At 47.0% G+C, this 23,565-nt stretch overlaps 2 protein-coding genes across 3 annotated transcripts in view; both read right to left on the reverse strand.

The window, feature by feature from the left end:
* Window positions 1–6,983, reverse strand: part of LOC124039520 (ribosomal protein S6 kinase alpha-3-like) — a 91,313-nt gene extending 84,330 nt beyond the window's left edge. The window contains exon 1 of the mRNA XM_046355583.1: window positions 6,555–6,983. Coding sequence (XP_046211539.1) covers window positions 6,555–6,617 — 63 coding nt within the window. The 5' untranslated portion in view covers window positions 6,618–6,983. The remainder of the gene's footprint in view (window positions 1–6,554) is intronic.
* A 1,318-nt stretch (window positions 6,984–8,301) lies between these two features.
* On the reverse strand, window positions 8,302–22,800 carry LOC124039117 (pyruvate dehydrogenase E1 component subunit alpha, mitochondrial-like). 2 transcript variants are annotated; one of them, XM_046355001.1, is made up of 12 exons: window positions 22,625–22,800; window positions 15,531–15,551; window positions 13,829–13,897; window positions 13,450–13,623; window positions 12,075–12,201; window positions 11,848–11,939; window positions 11,667–11,759; window positions 11,441–11,596; window positions 11,288–11,359; window positions 9,860–9,927; window positions 9,409–9,517; window positions 8,302–9,297 (listed from the first exon to the last, which is right to left on the reverse strand). In XM_046355001.1, the coding sequence occupies exons 1-12, from the start codon at window positions 22,685–22,687 to the stop codon at window positions 9,133–9,135; spliced, it is 1,209 nt and encodes a 402-aa protein (XP_046210957.1). In that variant the 5' UTR covers window positions 22,688–22,800; the 3' UTR covers window positions 8,302–9,132. The 2 variants fall into 2 exon arrangements, with proteins under 2 accessions (XP_046210957.1, XP_046210958.1); XM_046355002.1 differs by lacking the exon at window positions 15,531–15,551.
* Between the last annotated feature and the right edge of the window lie 765 nt (window positions 22,801–23,565).

The raw sequence follows: 23,565 nt of genomic DNA on the forward strand, positions 1-23,565 counted from the left end.
TTGTCGACTTCCGGGTTGGAGCGAGCGGTCGCATCCGCACTTCGGTCCGCAGGTAGTATAACTTTTCATTACATTTCATTATAGTACAACGGTTTGATTTGTCTAATCTTAGCAATTTCTTCTTAGCTAGCTACATAGCCGTCTTTGTATCAAAGATAATTGCGTAATTATCGTATTTCGTCGTCCTAACGTAGTCTACACTGCTATCTGCCCAGCAGCTAGCCAGCTAGCAAACGTCCACCGTCTACCGAATAGCAGCACTGTAGAAACTATTACACTCAACTGAACGACTTGATTAGTGTAGTGTTAGCTAGCTACATAGTTGTCTTTGCTGTCTTCGTATCCAAGATAATTGTGTAGTTTAGAGTGTGTAGTCTTAGAGTGATTATCTTAATTTACCGAGGTTAGCTAGCCAGCTATTTGTCGTCCTTAACATAGGAGACACTGCTAGCTAGCCAACAGCTAGCCAACGTCTACCGAATAGAACTTCCGCACTCAACAACCCGGTCGCATTACGCTTCGCTCCACAGGTAGTATCACATTTCCATTTCATTACAGTACAACGGTTTGATTTGTTTGATCGTAGCTAGCTACATAGCTAGCTACATAGCCGTCTTTGTATCAAAGATAATTGTGTAGTCTAGAGCGATCTTCTAGGTTAGCTAGCCAGCTATTGTCGTTCTTTTAACGCAACGTAACGTAATCAACACTGCTAGCTAGCCAGCTAGCCCCCGAATAGCAGCACTGTAGAAACTATTACACTCAACGGAACGACTTGATTAGTGTAGTGTCAACAACGCAGCCACTGCCAGCTAGCCTACAAAGTCAACAACGCAGCCACTGCCAGCTAGCCTACTTCAGCAGTACTGTATCATTTTAATCATTTTAGTCAATAAGATTCTTGCTACGTAAGCTTAACTTTCTGAACATTCGAGACGTGTAGTCCACTTGTCATTCCAATCTCCTTTGCATTAGCGTAGCCTCTTCTGTAGCCTGTCAACTATGTGTCTGTCTATCCCTGTTCTCTCCTCTATGCACAGACCATACAAACGCTCCACACCGCGTGGCCGCGGCCACCCTAATCTGGTGGTCCCAGCGCGCACGACCCACGTGGAGTTCCAGGTCTCCGGTAGCCTCTGGAACTGCCGATCTGCGGCCAACAAGGCAGAGTTCATCTCAGCCTATGCCTCCCTCCAGTCCCTCGACTTCTTGGCACTGACGGAAACATGGATCACCACAGATAACACTGCTACTCCTACTGCTCTCTCTTCGTCCGCCCACGTGTTCTCGCACACCCCGAGAGCTTCTGGTCAGCGGGGTGGTGGCACCGGGATCCTCATCTCTCCCAAGTGGTCATTCTCTCTTTCTCCCCTTACCCATCTGTCTATCGCCTCCTTTGAATTCCATGCTGTCACAGTTACCAGCCCTTTCAAGCTTAACATCCTTATCATTTATCGCCCTCCAGGTTCCCTCGGAGAGTTCATCAATGAGCTTGATGCCTTGATAAGCTCCTTTCCTGAGGACGGCTCACCTCTCACAGTTCTGGGCGACTTTAACCTCCCCACGTCTACCTTTGACTCATTCCTCTCTGCCTCCTTCTTTCCACTCCTCTCCTCTTTTGACCTCACCCTCTCACCTTCCCCCCCTACTCACAAGGCAGGCAATACGCTCGACCTCATCTTTACTAGATGCTGTTCTTCCACTAACCTCATTGCAACTCCCCTCCAAGTCTCCGACCACTACCTTGTATCCTTTTCCCTCTCGCTCTCATCCAACACTTCCCACACTGCCCCTACTCGGATGGTATCGCGCCGTCCCAACATTCGCTCTCTTTCCCCCGCTACTCTCTCCTCTTCCATCCTATCATCTCTTCCCTCTGCTCAAACCTTCTCCAACCTATCTCTTGATTCTGCCTCCTCAACCCTCCTCTCCTCCCTTTCTGCATCCTTTGACTCTCTATGTCCCCTATCCTCCAGGCCGGCTCGGTCCTCCCCTCCCGCTCCGTGGCTTGACGACTCATTGCGAGCTCACAGAACAGGGCTCCGGGCAGCCGAGCGGAAATGGAGGAAAACTCGCCTCCCTGCGGACCTGGCATCCTTTCACTCCCTCCTCTCTACATTTTCCTCCTCTGTCTCTGCTGCTAAAGCCACTTTCTACCACTCTAAATTCCAAGCATCTGCCTCTAACCCTAGGAAGCTCTTTGCCACCTTCTCCTCCCTCCTGAATCCTCCTCCCCCTCCCCCCTCCTCCCTCTCTGCAGATGACTTCGTCAACCATTTTGAAAAGAAGGTCGACGACATCCGATCCTCGTTTGCTAAGTCAAACGACACCGCTGGTTCTGCTCACACTGCCCTACCCTGTGCTCTGACCTCTTTCTCCCCTCTCTCTCCAGATGAAATCTCGCGTCTTGTGACGCCCGGCCGCCCAACAACCTGCCCGCTTGACCCTATCCCCTCCTCTCTTCTCCAGACCATTTCCGGAGACCTTCTCCCTTACCTCACCTCGCTCATCAACTCATCCCTGACCGCTGGCTACGTCCCTTCCGTCTTCAAGAGAGCGAGAGTTGCACCCCTTCTGAAAAAACCTACACTCGATCCCTCCGATGTCAACAACTACAGACCAGTATCCCTTCTTTCTTTTCTCTCCAAAACTCTTGAACGTGCCGTCCTTGGCCAGCTCTCCCGCTATCTCTCTCAGAATGACCTTCTTGATCCAAATCAGTCAGGTTTCAAGACTAGTCATTCAACTGAGACTGCTCTTCTCTGTATCACGGAGGCGCTCCGCACTGCTAAAGCTAACTCTCTCTCCTCTGCTCTCATCCTTCTAGACCTATCGGCTGCCTTCGATACTGTGAACCATCAGATCCTCCTCTCCACCCTCTCCGAGTTGGGCATCTCCGGCGCGGCCCACGCTTGGATTGCGTCCTACCTGACAGGTCGCTCCTACCAGGTGGCGTGGCGAGCATCTGTCTCCTCACCACGCGCTCTCACCACTGGTGTCCACCAGGGCTCTGTTCTAGGCCCTCTCCTATTCTCGCTATACACCAAGTCACTTGGCTCTGTCATAACCTCACATGGTCTCTCCTATCATTGCTATGCAGACGACACACAATTAATCTTCTCCTTTCCCCCTTCTGATGACCAGGTGGCGAATCGCATCTCTGCATGTCTGGCAGACATATCAGTGTGGATGATGGATCACCACCTCAAGCTGAACCTCGGCAAGACGGAGCTGCTCTTCCTCCCGGGGAAGGACTGCCCGTTCCATGATCTCGCCATCACGGTTGACAACTCCATTGTGTCCTCCTCCCAGAGCGCTAAGAACCTTGGCGTGATCCTGGACAACACCCTGTCGTTCTCAACTAACATCAAGGCGGTGGCCCGTTCCTGTAGGTTCATGCTCTACAACATCCGCAGAGTACGACCTTGCCTCACACAGGAAGCGGCGCAGGTCCTAATCCAGGCACTTGTCATCTCTCGTCTGGATTACTGCAACTCGCTGTTGGCTGGGCTCCCTGCCTGTGCCATTAAACCCCTACAACTCATCCAGAACGCCGCAGCCCATCTGGTGTTCAACCTTCCCAAGTTCTCTCACATCACCCCGCTCCTCCGCTCTCTCCACTGGCTTCCAGTTGAAGCTCGCATCCGCTACAAGACCATGGTGCTTGCCTACGGAGCTGTGAGGGGAACGGCACCTCAGTACCTCCAGGCTCTGATCAGGCCCTACACCCAAACAAGGGCACTGCGTTCATCCACCTCTGGCCTGCTCGCCTCCCTACCACTGAGGAAGTACAGTTCCCGCTCAGCCCAGTCAAAACTGTTCGCTGCTCTGGTCCCCCAATGGTGGAACAAACTCCCTCACGACGCCAGGACAGCGGAGTCAATCACCACCTTCCGGAGACACCTGAAACCCCACCTCTTTAAGGAATACCTAGGATAGGACAAAGTAATCATTCTCACCCCCCCCCCTTAAAAGATTTAGATGCACTATTGTAAAGTGGCTGTTCCACTGGATGTCATAAGGTGAATGCACCAATTTGTAAGTCGCTCTGGATAAGAACGTCTGCTAAATGACTTAAATGCAAATGTAAATGTAATGTATTGAGAGAGGAGGGGTGGTATTGAGAGAGGAGGGGTGGTATTGAGAGAGGAGGGGTGGTATTGAGAGAGGAGGGGTGGTATTGAGAGAGAGGAGGGGTGGTATTGAGAGAGGAGGGGTGGTATTGAGAGAGGGGGTGGTATTGAGAGAGGGGGTGGTATTGAGAGAGGGGGTGGTATTGAGAGAGGGGGTATTGAGAGAGGGGGGTGGTATTGAGAGAGGAGGGGTGGTATTGAGAGAGGGGGTGGTATTGAGAGAGGGGGTGGTATTGAGAGAGGAGGGGTGGTATTGAGAGAGGTGGGGTGGTATTGAGAGAGGGGGTGGTATTGAGAGAGGAGGGGTGGTATTGAGAGAGGGGGTGGTATTGAGAGAGGGGGTATTGAGAGAGGGGGGTGGTATTGAGAGAGGGGGTGGTATTGAGAGAGGAGGGGTGGTATTGAGAGAGGCGGGGTGGTATTGAGAGAGGAGGGGTGGTATTGAGAGAGGAGGGGTGGTATTGAGAGAGGAGGGGTGGTATTGAGAGAGGGGGTGGTATTGAGAGAGGAGGGGTGGTATTGAGAGAGGAGGGGTGGTATTGAGAGAGGAGGGGGATATTGAGAGAGGGGGTGGTATTGAGAGAGGAGGGGTGGTATTGAGAGAGGGGTGGTGGTATTGAGAGAGGGGGTATTGAGAGAGGGGGGTGGTATTGAGAGAGGAGGGGTGGTATTGAGAGAGGGGGTGGTATTGAGAGAGGAGGGGTGGTATTGAGAGGGGGGTATTGAGAGAGGGGGTGGTATTGAGAGTGGAGGGGTGGTATTGAGAGAGGGGGGGTGGTATTGAGAGAGGGGGTGGTATTGAGAGAGGGGGTGGTATTGAGAGAGGAGGGGTGGTATTGAGAGAGGAGGGGTGGTATTGAGAGAGGGGGTGGTATTGAGAGAGGGGGTGGTATTGAGGGAGGGGGTGGTATTGAGAGAGGGGGTGGTATTGAGAGAGGGGTGGTATTGAGAGGGGGTGGTATTGAGAGAGGGGGTGGTATTGAGAGAGGAGGGGTGGTATTGAGAGATGGGGGTGGTATTGAGAGAGGGGTGGTATTGAGAGAGGAGGGGTGGTATTGAGAGAGGAGGGGTGGTATTGAGAGAGGGGGTGTTATTGAGAGAGGGGGTATTGAGAGAGGAGGGGTGGTATTGAGAGAGGGGGTGGTATTGAGAGAGGGGGTGGTATTGAGAGAGGGGGTGGTATTGAGAGAGGAGGGGTGGTATTGAGAGAGGAGGGGTGGTATTGAGAGGGGGGGTATTGAGAGAGGAGGGGTGGTATTGAGAGAGGGGGTGGGAATGAGAGAGGGGGTGGTATTGAGAGAGGGGAGGGGGTATTGAGAGAGGAGGGGGTATTGAGAGAGGAGGGGTGGTATTGAGAGAGGAGGGGTGGTATTGAGAGAGGGGGTTGGTATTGAGAGAGGGGGGTGGTATTGAGAGAGGGGGTGGTATTGAGAGAGGAGGGGTGGTATTGAGAGAGGGTGGTATTGAGAGAGGGGGTGGTATTGAGAGAGGAGGGGTGGTATTGAGAGAGGAGGGGTGGTATTGAGAGAGGAGGGGGTGGTATTGAGAGAGGAGGGGTGGTATTGAGAGAGGGGTGGTATTGAGAAAGGAGGGTGGTATTGAGAGAGGGGGTTTTGAGAGAGGGGGTGGAATTGAGAGAGGAGGAGTGGTATTGAGAGAGGAGGGGTGGTATTGAGAGAGGGGGTGGTATTGAGAGAGGGGGGTGGTATTGAGAGAGGGGGTGGTATTGAGAGAGGGGGTGGTATTGAGAGAGGGGGTGGTATTGAGAGAGGGGGTGGTATTGAGAGAGGGGGGTGTATTGAGGGGGGGGGGGTATTGAGAGAGGGGGTGTATTGAGGGGGGGTGGTATTGAGAGAGGGGAGGTATTGAGAGGGGGTGTATTGGGGGGGGTGGTATTGAGAGAGGGGAGGTATTGAGAGAGGGGGTGTATTGAGGGGGGGGTATTGAGAGAGGTGGGTAGACAGGAGGTATAACAACAGGGCATAATTATTAAGCAGGTCTGAATCAAACCTGGGAGACTCGACACTTCTGTTAAAACACGCATGCTATAACCAGGCTATAACCGCATCATACAGGAAACACACACACACCCGCTGAAAGCCGCAACCTGAATCGTGCGGTCTGTTGGGTGGCCGCCCCCTCGCCTTTCTCTCTCTCTATTATCCGAGGCTCAGTAACTTATCGGTAAAATCTGTTTTTAGCCTCAGGCCTGTGTTGCGACGCGTTTGTTTACGTCAATGAAGTGCAGCCCAGAGGCAGTCAAAGTGACGATTCAATAGAATCATCTGTTCACATCAACACTGATTCACACAGGCAGTATTGTGGTTATGGAAATGTTCAATACCTGAATACGATATCTGTCTCTGTCTCAGTCACACACACACACACACATAGACACACACAAAACACACACGCACTCACCTCGCTCGTCGCCCGCCCCAGTGTCATCTTCTGCCAGGGATCTGGCAACTGTGCCAGGGGCATCTTGGCGCTCGAGCTGTTCCTCTGATCTATTGTAGTGTTCACTCTATTAGTTTGTGCTAAAGCTTCGCTCCAGACAGGACTGTAGGCTATCACAATGTAGTAGTCTAAAGCTCTGTTCTATTCTAGTAGGCTATTTCCTCCGTTAGACCCATATGAGAGGACAAGGGACAGAGTTGGTTGTTTCTAGATCAGGGGCCGCCCCTTCTTTCTCTAGCGGAATAAACATGAAAACCTCGCTGGGCTACGTAACGCCTTTTACGGAAAATTGTCTCTCCACTTTCACCCTTGTTGTGTCACTGTGCCGCTTTTCCACTGCCTGCGCTATCTCTCTCTCTCTCTCTCTCTCTCTCTCTCTCTCTCTCTCTCTCTCTCTCTCTCTCTGTGTGTGTATCACTCTCGCTCTCTCACTTCCGTTTTGTCCCAATATGGCGCCGGGTGTCGGCTTACCTGCCTGTCAGACTACAGAGTCACTCATGCGTCATCTTTGGGGGCGTGAACCCGGTATAATGGGACACCTCATCCAAACGGGACACGGGCAGGTGAGGGGGCTCTCTTCAGCTGTGACCTCTAGCCGGGACAGGCACGTGAGACACCGGGGGAGAAGATAAGATAGGCTTTATTATTCGGTGAAGGTGATGCACTGTAGGTAAACGGTTCCAGTCCCGTAGCCATGAATATGCGCAGAATATAACTTTGATCAACATTGAGCTATTCAGGAGAGGAACTGAAATATGCTGCAGGTGGCGCGTTGAAAATGATCTATGATATAGATTGGGCTATCATAAGTATATGATATACAGACGTTAGGCCTACATCTTTCAAATTATAGCAATAATGTGTATATGTTTTTATCACAGGCTACAATTCAACCCATCAAAGTCTACCTCCTTGTTAACAGGTGGATTTCCACTGTTGACTTTGGGAGTGTCTGTCTGACTGTATAAATCCTTTCTCGCCAGTTAAGGTTTGATGTTGGAGGTCATTAGCAAGAGACTGCTTTATTATGAGCTATTTATAGCTTATCTGCTGTATGGGCCATGCCAGGGATAATGAGAACCATGAATTGACAGAGTCATTATCTGTGACTAAAGAGGTGTGTGTGTGTGTGTGTGTGTGTGTGTGTGTGTGTGTGTGTGTGTGTGTGTGTGTGTGTGTGTGTGTGTGTGTGTGTGTGTGTGTGTGTGTGTGTGTGTGTGTGTGTGTGTGTGTGTGTGTGTGTGTGTGTGTGTGTGTGTGTGTGTGACTGAAGATGTGCCATGGGCGGGGGCGGGGACAGTATCATTACAGCCCAACTTCAGAGATATTTATACTGAACTGCCAGAATGAACTTGGTGACAGAACATTAATCTCCGTCTTCTCTCATGCAACGGCTTACTGTACAACACTGTGGTGACATCTGGTGGTTGATTACATCTTACGCTGTGTTCAAAACAACTGGGGACTCTGGCGTCTTTCTAGCCTGAAGATCACTGACGTCATGACTTGGCCTAGTCCCCCCCGTCTCCCCCACCCCCCAGCCCCCCCAGACTTCCCAGTTGTCTTGAAAGCACCATTATATTCATGGATGTAAAAGAACTGGATAGGTGGATGCCAGATGGCTCCTTGTAAGTAATTAACAGCTATCTGGTACATTATTAGCTGTCTGCACACATAACTTTCCAGTGCCAGACACAAACACGTCATACAGACTCAGACAACTTTATTGCTCCAATCAAATCACAACAGTATTACAATCATTCAGTTCTCACAGATGTTCCTCGTCAGTTTATCAGGGCTTGGATCGGTATCTGCTCCTCACGGAGAGGAGGGAGGGAGGCAAAGAAGGAGAGGGAGAAAGGAGGTGAGAGAAATGAACTACCATTGCTTGTCTCTTTTCCTATGATAACATAACGACTTGCAGTCTGGTGTCTCGTTATTTTATCTATCAAAGTGCAACGAGTGCTACAATAACATCTGGGTCAGAGGTCATACATTAACAGATGGGAGCATTAGAAACAGAGAGACTTGGTTTAACCCCAAACCACCCCCACACACACACCCTTAGCCTGGGGTGGCCAACCCTGGTTCTGAAGTGTTCTAGGGTCTGCAACCTTAGTAAGTATCAGCATGAACACCCCAGATCCAGCTCAGGAATGTCTTGGTGACTGATTGAATCAGGTGTGTTAGTGCTAGACTGGAACAACAGTCTTCCCTAAGCCATACACCTCCCACCTACAGTCCCTCAGTATCTGGAGAACACATCAATATAAAACTACATACTATACTCTATACATACCAGTGACAGAGAGTCAGAAGAGACGGACTGGTTTGGAATGCTGCTACAGACTGAACTCTGAACTACAAGGTCATGACCTCTCATATTGTGCGTTTAGAGACAACTAACGAGGGAATGAGAAGAGGGACGGAGGAGGAGTAGACTTTCACCCAGGGGTTGGTGTTGCAGAGGGTAGGAAGGGATGTGTAGCTGATAGACTGCACAGTAGTTTGGTTCGTGTGTGTGCGCGTGTGTGTGAGTCTAGCTGACAGACTTCAGTTTGACCCAGGGGTTGGTCCCGCGGACCTCCATGGGCAGATCGTTGGCAAAGATGTGGTTACAGAGCTCGTCCAATGGTGGCTCAGGGTCAGAGATGGCAAACTGGGCTGCGTCCTCGATCACCTTCCTGATGTCTACATCTATCTCCTGTATGGAGAAAGGAAGGACAGAAAGAAGGAGGCAAGGAGGGAAACCATTTGAGTAATTGGACCACCTGTGTGTGTGTGTGGACGCGTGTCGGTGAAGGTGTGTGTGTACCTTGATCTCCTCCACAGAAGCCATGTTGTTGGACAGCATACATTCCTTCAGCATGGTGATGGGGTCACTCTTACTGCGCACTTCCTGGATCTCCTCACGTGAGCGGTAGCTACAGGAAGTTACATCACACACAGGAAGAGGACTTAGACATGATTAGCAAGGTTCTGCACCAGCCCTTGGTTGATGAGAGAGAGACAGAGATAGAGACAGACCTGGAAAGGAAGCAGTGCTCATCCCAAACCAACACTGCACTACACTAAGAGGGGAAAGGGGGAGGGGGGGTAAACTAGGGAGTGGCAACACAAGGAGGTGGGCAGGGCTAAAAACAGAATAGAGAGGGAGGGAGGGAGAGAGATGGGAGATGTGGTGAGGAGTGAGGGGGCGGGGAGAGACAGGGTGCTCAGTTGACGAACACATGGTCAGGGGTCAAAGGTCAGAGATCATGTCTCACCTAACCCCGGGGTCGCTCATGCTGTGTCCATGGTAACGGTAGGTCTCCAGCTCCATCACAATAGGACCCTGCCAAGGAGGTTTCAAAAGCAAGACATTCAACAAGCTAGCCAACCCCACCATGATACTGCAGAATAGCCTGATCAGGGATTTCTACCGTAGCAGAGGATCTTCCTATATCTATGCTGTTTGGCCTGCAGCAGACCAGGAGTGCAAGGCCAGTTACAACTGTACTAGACTGTCTCTATTCTGCTGGTCACTGAGCCTCCCTCTGTGAGGGAAGAGACACTGGTGGGATACTAGAATAGGATCAGCTCTTTGTCAGGGAAGAGACACTGGTGGGATACTAGAATAGGATCAGTCCTCTGTGAGGGAAGAGACACTGGTGGGATACTAGAATAGGATCAGTCCTCTGTCAGGGAAGAGACACTGGTGGGATACTAGAATAGGATCAGTCCTCTGTCAGGGAAGAGACACTGGTGGGATACTAGAATAGGATCAGTCCTCTGTCAGGGAAGAGACACTGGTGGATACTAGAATAGGATCAGTCCTCTGTCAGGGAAGAGACACTGGTGGGATACTAGAATAGGATCAGTCCTCTGTCAGGGAAGAGACACTGGTGGGATACTAGAATAGGATCAGTCCTCTGTCAGGGAAGAGACACTGGTGGGATACTAGAATAGGATCAGTCCTCTGTCAGGGAAGAGACACTGGTGGGATACTAGAATAGGATCAGTCCTCTGTCAGGGAAGAGACACTGGTGGGATACTAGAATAGGATCAGTCCTCTGTCAGGGAAGAGACACTGGTGGGATACTAGAATAGGATCAGTCCTCTGTCAGGGAAGAGACACTGGTGGGATACTAGAATAGGATCAGTCCTCTGTCAGGGAAGAGACACTGGTGGGATACTAGAATAGGATCAGTCCTCTGTCAGGGAAGAGACACTGGTGGGATACTAGAATAGGATCAGTCCTCTGTCAGGGAAGAGACACTGGTGGGATACTAGAATAGGATCAGTCCTCTGTCAGGGAAGAGACACTGGTGGGATACTAGAATAGGATCAGTCCTCTGTCAGGGAAGAGACACTGGTGGGATACTAGAATAGGATCAGTCCTCTGTCAGGGAAGAGACACTGGTGGGATACTAGAATAGGATCAGTCCTCTGTCAGGGAAGAGACACTGGTGGGATACTAGAATAGGATCAGTCCTCTGTCAGGGAAGAGACACTGGTGGGATACTAGAATAGGATCAGTCCTCTGTCAGGGAAGAGACACTGGTGGATACTAGAATAGGATCAGTCCTCAGACATTAGATTGTCTGAGACAAAGTGATTCTTAACACTCTAAGCTCTTAAACAAGCTATCACTTTTTCATCTCTGCACCAATCAGAACTCCTCTTCTCCAGCTCTATAACCAATCATAGTTCACCTTCCCGGCTCTGCAGTAGTCTGCAGCAAACTTGATGGCCTCCCTCACACACAGCACGTCCATGCCATCCACCTACACCACAGGGACAGGAGGGGTCAGTATAGCAAAGATACACTCATTGACTGTGTGTGTGTGTGTGTGTGTGTGTCCTACCTTGATTCCAGGTATATAGTCTCCTCTCTTGAAGTAGTCAGTGCTAGCAGAGGATCTCTCTACAGACGTCCCCATGCCAAACTTGTTGTTCTCACAGATGAAGATACACGGCAGCTTCCACAGAGCCGCCATGTTGAACGACTCAAAGATCTGGCCCTGATTGGACAAGAGCAGAGACGATGATGATGATTTAATAACTTCATTGTAACTGTTAGATAGACCTCACCTGGTTGGCTGCTCCGTCTCCGTACAGCGCCACGCACACCTGGTTGTTGCCCTGGTACTGACAGGCTAGTGCCACACCAGCACCCAATGGAACCTGTAGACACACACACACTGCGAGAATGCATGTTCCCCTCTCGGTCTAGGTTTGTGTGTGAGAGAGTCTGACCTGTTCAGAGAGTTACCTGAGCCCCCACGATTCCATTCCCTCCATAGAAGTGTTTAGCGTACATGTGCATAGAACCACCTTTGCCCTTGGCCACACCTCCTCTACGACCTGAGAACAAGAGACAGAGAGAGAATAGAAATCTATGTCAGGTGGAAAGATCCGTTTATCTTCCTTAAATCCTGACTGTAACCATTAGGAGGAAATACAAATCTGACCTTCGATCAGTTTCTAGGTGTGTCTCACCTGTGAGTTCAGCCATGATCTCTCTAACGGATACACCCCGTGTGAAGGTGTAGCCATGGGCGCGGTACGCTGTGATCAGGTGGTCTGTTGGGTTGATGCCCGCCTCGATGCCCATCGCACACGCCTCCTGTAACACAACCAACAACAGCTAGGAGAGAGAAGGGGAGTGTGTGTATGTTCCTTTCTCTCTTGCTGTGTGTGTGTTCTAATCTCTGTGTGTGTGTTCCTCGGCATACACATCACAGACAAACTGAATTGGTCCACTCACACTGACAGCGTCGTGAAGAAGGCGCAGCAGCGCCTATTCAACCTCAGGAGGCTGAAAAAATTCGGCTTGTCACCAAAAGCACTCACAAACTTCTACAGATGCACAATCGAGAGCATCCTGGCGGGCTGTATCACCGCCTGGTACGGCAACTGCTCTGCCCTCAACCATAAGGCTCTCCAGAGGGTAGTGAGGACTGCACAACGCATCACCGGGGGCAAACTACCTGCCCTCCAGGACACCTACACCACCCGTTGTTACAGGAAGGCCATAAAGATCATCAAGGACATCAACCACCCGAACCACTGCCTGTTCACCCCGCTATCATCCAGAAGGCGAGGTCAGTACAGGTGCATCAAAGCTGGGACCGAGAGACTGAAAAACAGCTTCTATCTCAAGGCCATCAGACTGTTAAATAGCCACCACTAACATTGAGTGGCTGCTGCCAACACACTGTCATTGACACTGACCCAACTCCAGCCATTTTAATAATGGGAATTGATGGAAATGATGTAAATATATATATATATATATATCACTAGCCACTTTAAACAATGCTACCTTATATAATGTTACTTACCCTACATTATTCATCTCATATGCATATGTATATACTGTACTCTACAACATCGACTGCATCCTTATGTAACACATGTATCACTAGCCACTTTAACTATGCCACTTTGTTTACTTTGTCTACACACTCATCTCATATGTATATACTGTACTCGATACCATCTACTGTATGCTGCTCTGTACCATCACTCATTCATATATCCTTATGTACATGTTCCTTATCCCCTTACACTGTGTATAATACAGTAGTTTTTTTTGGAATTGTTAGTTAGATTACTTGTTGGTTATCACTGCATTGTCGGAACTAGAAGCACAAGCATTTCGCTACACTCGCATTAACATCTGCTAACCATGTGTATGTGACAAATAAAATTTGATTTGATTTGATTTGATTTGATTTGATCTATATGTAATGTGTGTGTGTGTGTGTGTGTGTGTGTGTGTGTGTGTGTGTGTGTGTGTGTGTGTGTGTGTGTGTGTGTGTGTGTGTGTGTGTGTGTGTGTGTGTGTGTGTGTGTGTGTGTGTGTTGTGACCTGTCCGTCGTAGAGGTGGCAGAAGCCTCTGATGATCTTCTGCTTGTAGAGCTGGTCAGCCTTCAGCTCCATGCGTCTCATGGTCTGCATGGTCCTGTAGTACTGGAGGCCCTGTTCTCTGGTCAACACCGCTGTCTCAGAGGGGCCCGCCTCCAGACGGTGCAGCTCACACTTCTATTGGAAAGCACAGGAGAGGGAGGGAGACAGGCAGCTCAACCAATCAACCAGATAAGTTTGATGAGGAAGTTTCCATTTCATACTGCATCTCGGGCTTGTTCAGCAGGGTATGATAGAAGTGTGTTGTGTAGAAGAGACATGTCCAGGAGAAATCTATTCAGTACGTGTCACATGCATTTGTTTTGTGTGTATGTGGACTCACCTTGATGTCAAAACTGGCCTGTGGGGTGAAGTCAGTGAAGAAGCGTGAAGACAACACCATCCTGGCCCCCTGCAGAGAGAGAGCATGACATGAGAGCTACACACACACACACACACACACCCACACACACACACAGGAAAATCCAATGGCCCCACCCCCGAAAGGCTAAATCCAGCCCTGGGCCACAGTGTGAAAGGAGGACTGGGGTTTCTGCAGAAGGAACGTGGCTGAGGTTCAGGTTGCTCTGTTTGGATCCGAATGGCTGGTTCTAACTAGGTCTGGGTGATTTGGTACTAACTGGTGGTTGTCGGGGTGTTGCTGGGGTCGGTCGGCGAGGTTAAATCGACATGTTTGGACAGGCAAATCAGCAGCTAGGAGGGAACAGAGGAGCCACCCAATTAGACCAGAGCACAGCCAGAGGAGTCTGACACCTGAACTCTAGATCTCTACCACCACCACCACCACAGCAGCGCACCACCCACTGACACAGCGCACCACCCACTGACACAGCGCACCACCCACTGACACAGCACACCACCCACTGACACAGCACACCACCCACTGACACAGTGCACCACCCACTGACACAGCACACCACCCACTGACACAGCACACCACCCACTGACACAGCACACCACCCACTGACACAGCGCACCAAAGAGAGTCAGGGCAGGACCTCTATTAGTACACACACAGGCTGCCAACACTAGGCTATGTTCTATATGAGCTGTGTTTTGTTCAAGGTCTTACAGGCTAGAGCAGGTCTTATAGGCTAGAGCAGGTCTTACAGGCTAGAGCAGGTATTATAGACTAGAGCAGGTCTTACAGGCTAGAGCAGGTCTTATAGGCTAGAGCAGGTCTTATAGGCTAGAGCAGGCCTACAGGCTAGAGCAGGTCTTATAGGCTAGAGCAGGTCTTACAGGCTAGATCAGGTCTTATAGGCTAGAGCAGGTCTACAGGCTAGAGCAGGTCTTATAGGCTAGAGCAGGTCTTACAGGCTAGAGCAGGTCTTATAGGCTAGAGCAGGTCTTACAGGCTAGAGCAGGTCTTATAGGCTAGAGCAGGTCTTATAGGCTAGAGCAGGTCTTATAGGCTAGAGCAGGTCTTATAGGCTAGAGCAGGTCTTATAGGCTAGAGCAGGTCTACAGGCTAGAGCAGGTCTTACAGGCTAGAGCAGGTCTTATAGGCTAGAGCAGGTCTACAGGCTAGAGCAGGTCTTATAGGCTAGAGCAGGTCTTATAGGCTAGAGCAGGTCTTACAGGCTAGAGCAGGTCTTATAGGCTAGAGCAGGTCTTATAGGCTAGAGCAGATCTACAGGCTAGAGCAGGTCTTACAGGCTAGAGCAGGTCTTACAGGCTAGAGCAGGTCTACAGGCTAGATCAGGTCTTATAGGCTAGAGCAGGTCTACAGGCTAGAGCAGGTCTTACAGGCTAGAGCAGGTCTTACAGGCTAGAGCAGGTCTTATAGGCTAGAGCAGGTCTACAGGCTAGAGCAGGTCTTATAGGCTAGAGCAGGTCTACAGGCTAGAGCAGGTCTTACAGGCTAGAGCAGGTCTACAGGCTAGAGCAGGTCTTACAGGCTAGAGCATGTCTTACAGGCTAGAGCAGGTCTTATAGGCTAGAGCAGGTCTACAGGCTAGTGCAGGTCTTACAGGCTAGAGCAGGTCTTATAGGCTAGGACAGCAGAGCTATGAGCTCCTTACCTCTGACGCGGTTTGGGCTCCCTACAAGAAAGCCAGGGAGAGAGAGGGTGGAGAGAAGGGAGGGGGGAGGGGTCGATAATAATTCATCTTTAAAACACTATAGAGGAACCTATCTTAAAAGGAACCTAAAAGCACAGTCCCTAGGGCCTAGTATCTTTGTAACCATGAAAGTTGTGCTGATAAGTTCAGGGTGAGAGAATGAGGCTGAGCGGGTGTGCTGAAGTTCAGAAAGCGCATTACAGAGGAAAGTCTATAGACCATAGAGCATCACTAGCCTACACTAGTCTATAGAGCATCACTAGCCTACACTAGTCTATAGACCATAGAGCATCACTAGCCTACACTAGTCTATAGAGCATCACTAGCCTACACTAGTCTATAGACCATAGAGCATCACTAGCCTACACTAGTCTATAGAGCATCACTAGCCTACACTAGTCTATAGAGCATCACTAGCCTACACTAGTCTATAGACCATAGAGCATCACTAGCCTACACTAGTCTATAGACCATCACTAGCCTACACTAGTCTATAGACCATCACTAGCCTACACTAGTCTATAGACCATCACTAGCCTACACTAGTCTATAGACCATCACTAGCCTACACTAGTCTATAGACCATCACTAGCCTACACTCATTCATATACTGTCAATGCTACGTACCAACATCAGAGTGCCACCATGCGTCAAACATAAATTGTAGATGGCGCAAGTACAACGAAGACATACTAGCCTGAGCAAATCCCTTGTGTCCATAGAATTAGGAATTTGAATACTAGAATGGACATGAGCATTATGACAGTATAAAAGGTCAGCAGTTTTGGTCAACCACGGTCAGCCAGTGCTGCGATAAGAGTGTAAAACAATGAATGTGAAGATTGGCTAGCAAATAAACATACTGTGCAGGTAGTCTGTATTTGTGGAACGATTCCATAAATGTGTCAAATGAACTGCCAATATGCCAACATCCCATTCAAACAATGCAGTCACAGCCGTACTCTGGCTGAAACCAGCTGATGATAGGAATCAGACAAGTTGTCAATGCAACTGATACTGTATCATAATATAACTCACAGCTTTCCAAGAAAAATGTCAGAGACATTTATGGTCTGTTTACATATATTTTAGAGGCTATTTATACAGAACATTTGTATGAACACTATTTTTTATTATATGAGAATATTTTAGGTTGACAATAATTATATTACACAATCACTGATATCACATACATTATACACTGAGTATACAAAACATTAAGAACACCTGCTCTTTCCATGACAGACTGACCAGGTGAATCCAGCTGAAAGCTATGATCCCTTAGTGATGTCACCTGTTAAATCTACTTCAATCAGTGTAGATGAAGGATAGGACACAGGTTAAAGGAGGAGTTTTAAGACAACTGAGACATGGATTGTGTGTGTGTGCCATTCGGAGGGTGAATGGGCCAGACAAAAGACGTGTCTTTGAACAGGTTATGGTGGGAGTTGCCAGGTGCACCGTTTTGTGTGAAGAACTGCAACGCTACTGGGTTTTTCGTGCTCAAAAGTTTCCCGTGTGTATCAAGAATGGTCCACCGCCCAAAGGACATCCAGCCAACTTGAAACAAACTGTGGGAGGTATTGGAGTTAACATGGGCAAGTATCCCTGTGGAACGCTTTAGACACATTGTAGAGTCCATGCCCCTATGAATGGAGGCTGTACTGAAGGGAAAAGGAACTCAATATTAGGAAGGTGTTCATAATGTTTGGTATACTCAGTGTATTTTCCATTATCATACCATTCCATTATCATACCAACTTTGAGGGCTCATCACAGAGATCCTGTTGAATTAGGGGCTATGGTTGTGCCCTGCGTACAAACAACCACCATGGACAGCGCTTAGATAAGAGCGAATGCTGAATCCGCACCATGGCCACTGAACAATGCCGCGGTCTGATGCCTCTATTAGTTCAAATGTGAATTCCATAAACCTGAATATCCCCACATAGAGGGCTTGGGCTGTTACATGGGCTTTGGTTGCTATCGTGCAAGTCAGTTTATAACATTACATCATTAGTTACTCAGAGTTCCCCACATTGACATCGGCCTCAGGCCTATGGCGCTAACCTTGGAAAAGTAATTCACATTTCTACATCTACATCCTCTATTACTAAATGGGATAGATCAAACGGTGCAGTTCTATGCAATCTGCTAGCCATACCAACTGTGTCACTATCAACCATCAGACAGGGCCTGCAACCATCTATTGAACGTAGCTTATTTGAGTTGAAGACTTCATGAGACTTTAAAAATGGCAAACGACTTGGATTGATGCAACTGAATTACAACAGCTTACTTCCTAAACTGGATTCCATCAAGATCTGGGCTATGCAGACGATTCCGGACACTCTGGTATTGACTGAAACTTGGATATCTGTGGACACTCTGGACTGATATTAATATTGAGGGTTATAATGTGTTCAGAGCTGACAGGCAGGGTAGAGGAGTGGCCATTTTTATGAAAATAATTTATTTCCCTTGCCCAAAAATTTGAGCTACTATCTTTAAGCCTTTGTCCGGGGAGAAATGTATCCATAACTGTTATAAGGGTCTACCGACCTCCCCTGGCTAACCTTTGGGCACTCGAAGAGTTAACTAGTTTGTTGTCTTTTACAAAATCAGAAGTTATTATCCTGGGTGACCTAAATTATGATGTGGAAATGCAGGCTTCAGACAACCTAAAAGAAATGTGTAATGATCTATAAAACCTAACCCAGTTGGTGACCAAGCGTACATGGCCCAACCCGGATGATCCTTTAAAGTCAACTCTGATTGGTCTAACCTTAACGGATACACCAGAGAAATACATTTCTATTGGTGTATTTGCCCAAGATATTAGTGATCATTGTCCGTTAACACAGGCTTTTTTAAATTTTTACATCATAATAATAATAATAATAATAACATCATCTTTATTTTAGTGACCTTGATTGCATTTCAGCTGTCCCTGAACCTGATGTAGCTTTGAGCCTCTTTGCATATGTCTTCAATACTATTGTGGATAATCATGCTCCCTTCAAAAAATGAAGAGTTAAAAAGGTAGATCGGATGGCTGGTACATTCCGGAATTTTTAGAAGTCATTCTTAATAGAGATGATGCTTCGGTCAAGGCCAGGAACACAGGCTTAGGCCCGGACAGGCAAGCATAAAGCAACTGAGGAATTGTTGTGTATGACAAATAAGAAAGGCTAAATCGATTATTATGTAACACATCTTTTGGATTGTAATGGAACCCGCTAAATTCTGGAAAACTGTTAAATCCCTGAAGGGTTCTACTTCCTCCCCTCTGCCACAAAACAAGTGTATTCAGACACTGGTCTCATTATGGGGAAAAATGCCTTCATTGATGCATTTAATCACCATTTTATTTCAGCGGGCTCTCTCTTTGAAATAACTTCTAAGCCTATTCACAATGATATTGGATTGGATGTTCACAGGAGAAACGTGCTGAATGATCAGAGGAGTTAGTCAAAGTTTTCTTTTAGGCTATTTACAGAAATAAGTCCTGGATGCTTTGCTAGCAATAGACAAGAAATTCACAGGGGCTGACCAATTGGACCCTGGTCTGCTTAAGTGTGCAGCGCCCATCATTGTTGGCTCAATAACCTCACTTTTAAAAAAAATGTAACATTATTATCAGGAAATACACCAAAAGTATGTAAATGATCTGTTGTGCTGCCACTCCATAAGGATGGGGACAGTAGTGATCTTCATCATTATCTCGCCACTTCATGGCTTCATAGTCTGGCTAGGATTCTTGAATCCTTGGTATAAATGTACAACTTCCTCTTTATCTGAGAAATGTATTTTGAATGTAAACCAATCAGGGTTCAGGCCTGGGCATAGCACTATTACAGCAACCACGTTAGTTGTTAATGATCTAGTCAATGCTTTACACACTACAATTAAATGTGTTGCTTTGTTTGCAGATCTGTCAAAAGCTTTTGATACTGTTGATCATGCTATTTTATTGACCAAATTGTCCTCGGTAGGTCTGAGCCCTGACACCTGTTCATGGTTTCATGATCATCTTAGTGACTGAACTCAGTCTATCGTGATTAATGGGGTTAAGTCTGAATTTCTTGATGTACATAAAGGTGTACCACAGGGGTAAATTATAGCTATGCAGGAATCCCTCGCCTACAGGCAAAACTAAATAGATGTTGTTTTCAAACTCTCGCAAGAATGTTTCAGATGAACTACTCGTTCACTCAGATGGTTCTCCAATAGAACGTGTTCCCACACATAAATACTTAGGCATTTGGATTGATTTGGATTTGATGTTTCAAAAACCTATAGGTGATCTGGTTAAGAACCTACGTTTTAAAGTTGTCTTTTTCTACAGAAACAGATCATTCATTTCTCTAAGAAGGAAGCAGATTATTCAGTCAGCCTTATCTGGTCTTGATTATGGTGATATTATTTATCAAAGTGCAGCTGCTACTACTCTTAAACCATTGGATGCCATCTACCATAGTGCCCTTCATTTTGTTACAGGTTTGACACTAACCACTAAATCCTGTATCAAAAGGTTGGCTGGACTTTCCTAAAGACCTGCAGATCTCTACATTTCTCCCTTTGTGTTTACGAGGCCCTACTTCAGAAACTTCTGTCTTATCTAACTTTGCTGTTGAAGTGTAGACACCTGAGTTGCCTCACCCGTTCACAGGGTTGGTTAACTACCGAGCTAGATACATCTGCTTTTATACTTTACAAAAATAAACGCATCATGCAAGAATTACAAAGATGTTACTGAGTTCATGAGGAAATCAGTCAATTTGTAAAAAGATTCATTAGGCCCTAATCTATGGATTTGACATGACTGGGAATACAGACACAGTGAGGGAGAACAAGTATTTGAGACACTGCCGATTTTGCAGGTTTTCCTACTTACAAAGCATGTAGAGGTCTGTAATTTTTTTATCATAGGTACACTTCAACTGTGAGAGACAGAATCTAAAACAAAAATTCAGAAAATCACATTGTATGATTTTTAAGTAATTAATTTGCATTTTATTTATAAAAAATTACAGATCTCTAGATGCTTTGTAAGTAGGAAAACCTGCAAAATTGGCAGTGTACTTGTTCTCCCCACTGACTGTATGCATCTGTTGGTCACAGATACCTTTAAAAACAAAATTGGCCACACAATGGGACTCAGGATCTCTTCACGCTATTTCTGTGCATTCAAATTGCCTTCAATAAAATACAATTGTGTTTGCTATCCATAGCTTAGGCTTGCCCATACCATAACCCCACCATAGGGCAATCTGTTAACAACGTTGACATCAGCAAACCGCTCGCCAACACGAAGCCATACACGTGGTCTGCGGTTGTGAGGCCGTTTGGATGTACTGCCAAATGCTCTAAAACTACATTGGAGGCAGCTTATGGTAGAGAAATGAACACTCAGTTATCTGGCAACAACTTTGGTGGATGTTCCTGCAGTCAGCATGCCAATTGCACGCTCCCTCAACTTGAGACATCTGTGTTGTGTTACAAAACTGCACATTTTAGAATGACCTTTTATTGTCCCCAGCACAAGGTGCACATGTGTTATGATCATGCTGTTTAATCAGCTTCTTGATATGCCACACCTGTCAGGTGGATGGATTGTTTTGGCAAAGGATAAATGCTCATTAACAGGGATGCAAACACATGTGATTTTTTTTTTGTTGAGCGAAATAAGCTTTTGTACATATGGATCTTTCATTTCAGCTCATGAAACACAGGACCAACACTTTAGATGTTGTGTTCAGCGTAGTTTTAATGCACAAAATTCTAAATACAATTAATCTTGATGTTCTAGTGCCATTTCGAGGCAATTTGAAGTATTGATTACGGACTTATTTGTGGAGCAATGCAACTGTTTTTCTGGGTGATTTGTGCTTCCCATGACTGTTTTTGTATTTTAATTACACACACACACACACACACACACACACACACACACACACACACACACACACACACACACACACACACACACACACACACACACACACACACACACACACACACACACACACACACACACACACACAGTCAAAAGTTCTGACACCTACTCATTCAAGGGTTTTTCTTTATTTGACTATTTTCTACATTTTAGAATAATAGTGAAGACATCAAAACTATGAAATACCACATATGGAATCATGTAGTAACCAAAACAGTGTTAAACAAATCACTACCTCTTGAAGCTGGTTGAGAGAATGCCAAGAGTGTGCAAAGCTGTCATCAAGGCAAAATGTGGCTACTTTGAATAATCTCAAATATAAAATATATTTAGATTAGTTTGCAATTTTTTGGTTACTACATGATTCCATATATGTTCTTTCATAGTCTTGACGTCTTCACTATTATTCTACAATGTAGAAAACAAATTAAAAAAACAGAATGAGTAGTGTATAATGTGTATATTTATGTTGCATATACAGGGCGCATTTGTAAAATAGGCCTAATTCTCAATATGTTTTCCCTAAAAAAGCCAGTGCACCTGTTCCCCTTGTCCCTGTACTTCCCAATAATCAACTTTTAGGAAATAAAAATAAGACTGCAAAACTCGTGGCTCCCTAGTGGCGCAGTGATTTAAGGCACTGCATCTCAGTGCTTGAGGCGTCACTACACAAACACCCGGGTTCGAATCTAGGCTGTGCCACAACCTGCCCTGATTGGGAATCTCATATTCGACTGGTCGTGTAAATAATTTGTTTTTAACTGGCTGCCTTATTTATGTTTATAAATAAATTATCCAGCTACATCTATGCTCGAATTTTATCTGGCCGAATATAACAAATGCATGGACACGCTGTCATCAATGCAAGCGCCGAACAACAATGATTTGGATATTGTGTTGTTCAGTTGGGGCTGTGAGTGACCATGTTAACGGGCCGACATCTACAAGGTCAGCACTGCTATCTGGGACTGAAGCTACTAGCAACCTCTCATCTGGCAAATATCGTCAGCTAGCTAGCTCGCTATCTCATAGCGAAATCACCTAGCTAGCTTTCAGCACCATGGACAGCGGCACGTAGGTTGCCAGTAGTACGTACCACATTCTTGCTGGCGTTGCCAAGTCGGTACACGTTTGAGATGAGGGGCAACATCTTTTGCATGCTACTGGACACTTCGTTCTAGCACCAGTACAGAAGATCCGATTTAGCTAGCTAAGGGATTAAAGGCGACAATAAATATCAGCTGACACTTTCGTGGTGGGTCGGGTGGCCAACTAAAACTATCACGGGGTTGGCCAAGACAGGGTGCAATGAATGCCATTGTGATAATCAAGTTTGGGTGCAGCCCTGCACAACGTTCAACCGAATTTTCATTGTTCAATATGTAGGTCTATTCTAAAACTGCTTGAAATGTTAGTTTTTTTATTGCCTGGCTGTATCTTTAAAGTGTTCTAACATTTTTGCAGCTCTGCCAGCATGGGAAAAAGCAAATGTCCAGCTACTGTCTGTGTGCTTTCGCTCGACCTACCCTGGATTTTTTTTGGTGGAGATGACGTCCCGGACGCTTTCAACCACTTATTCACGTATTTTATACTTCTGTAACTCGGCTGAAGCAAGAAGGTCCATTGCCCACCTGTCCCTGGCTGTCCCCTGCACCTGAGCAAGGTAAAGAGTGCGTCCCACCACGTGCTTTACCTGCACACTGCTATAATAAGCAACTGCCTGCTCATCATGTTGCTGTATTTATTCACTTTTAGTCCTCACTTGCTTACATGAGTGCACACACAGAGAAAGAGACACAGAGAAAGAGACACAGAGACACAGAACGAGCGAGAGAGAGAGAGAGAATGTCCTCTCCTCTCACCTCCAGGGGTATGTTCATCATAGACAGCGTAGGTGTTCTGAGACATGTGACCCTGAATGACCTCCCAGTAGGACATTCTGTAGACGAGACCTTGCGTCTGGTCCAGGCTTTCAAACACAACTAAACACAGTGGTGTAAAGTACTTTTTGGGGCATCTATACTTTACTATTTATTA

Source organism: Oncorhynchus gorbuscha, linkage group LG07 (genome assembly GCF_021184085.1).
Source record: "Oncorhynchus gorbuscha isolate QuinsamMale2020 ecotype Even-year linkage group LG07, OgorEven_v1.0, whole genome shotgun sequence".
NCBI lineage: Eukaryota > Metazoa > Chordata > Actinopteri > Salmoniformes > Salmonidae > Oncorhynchus > Oncorhynchus gorbuscha.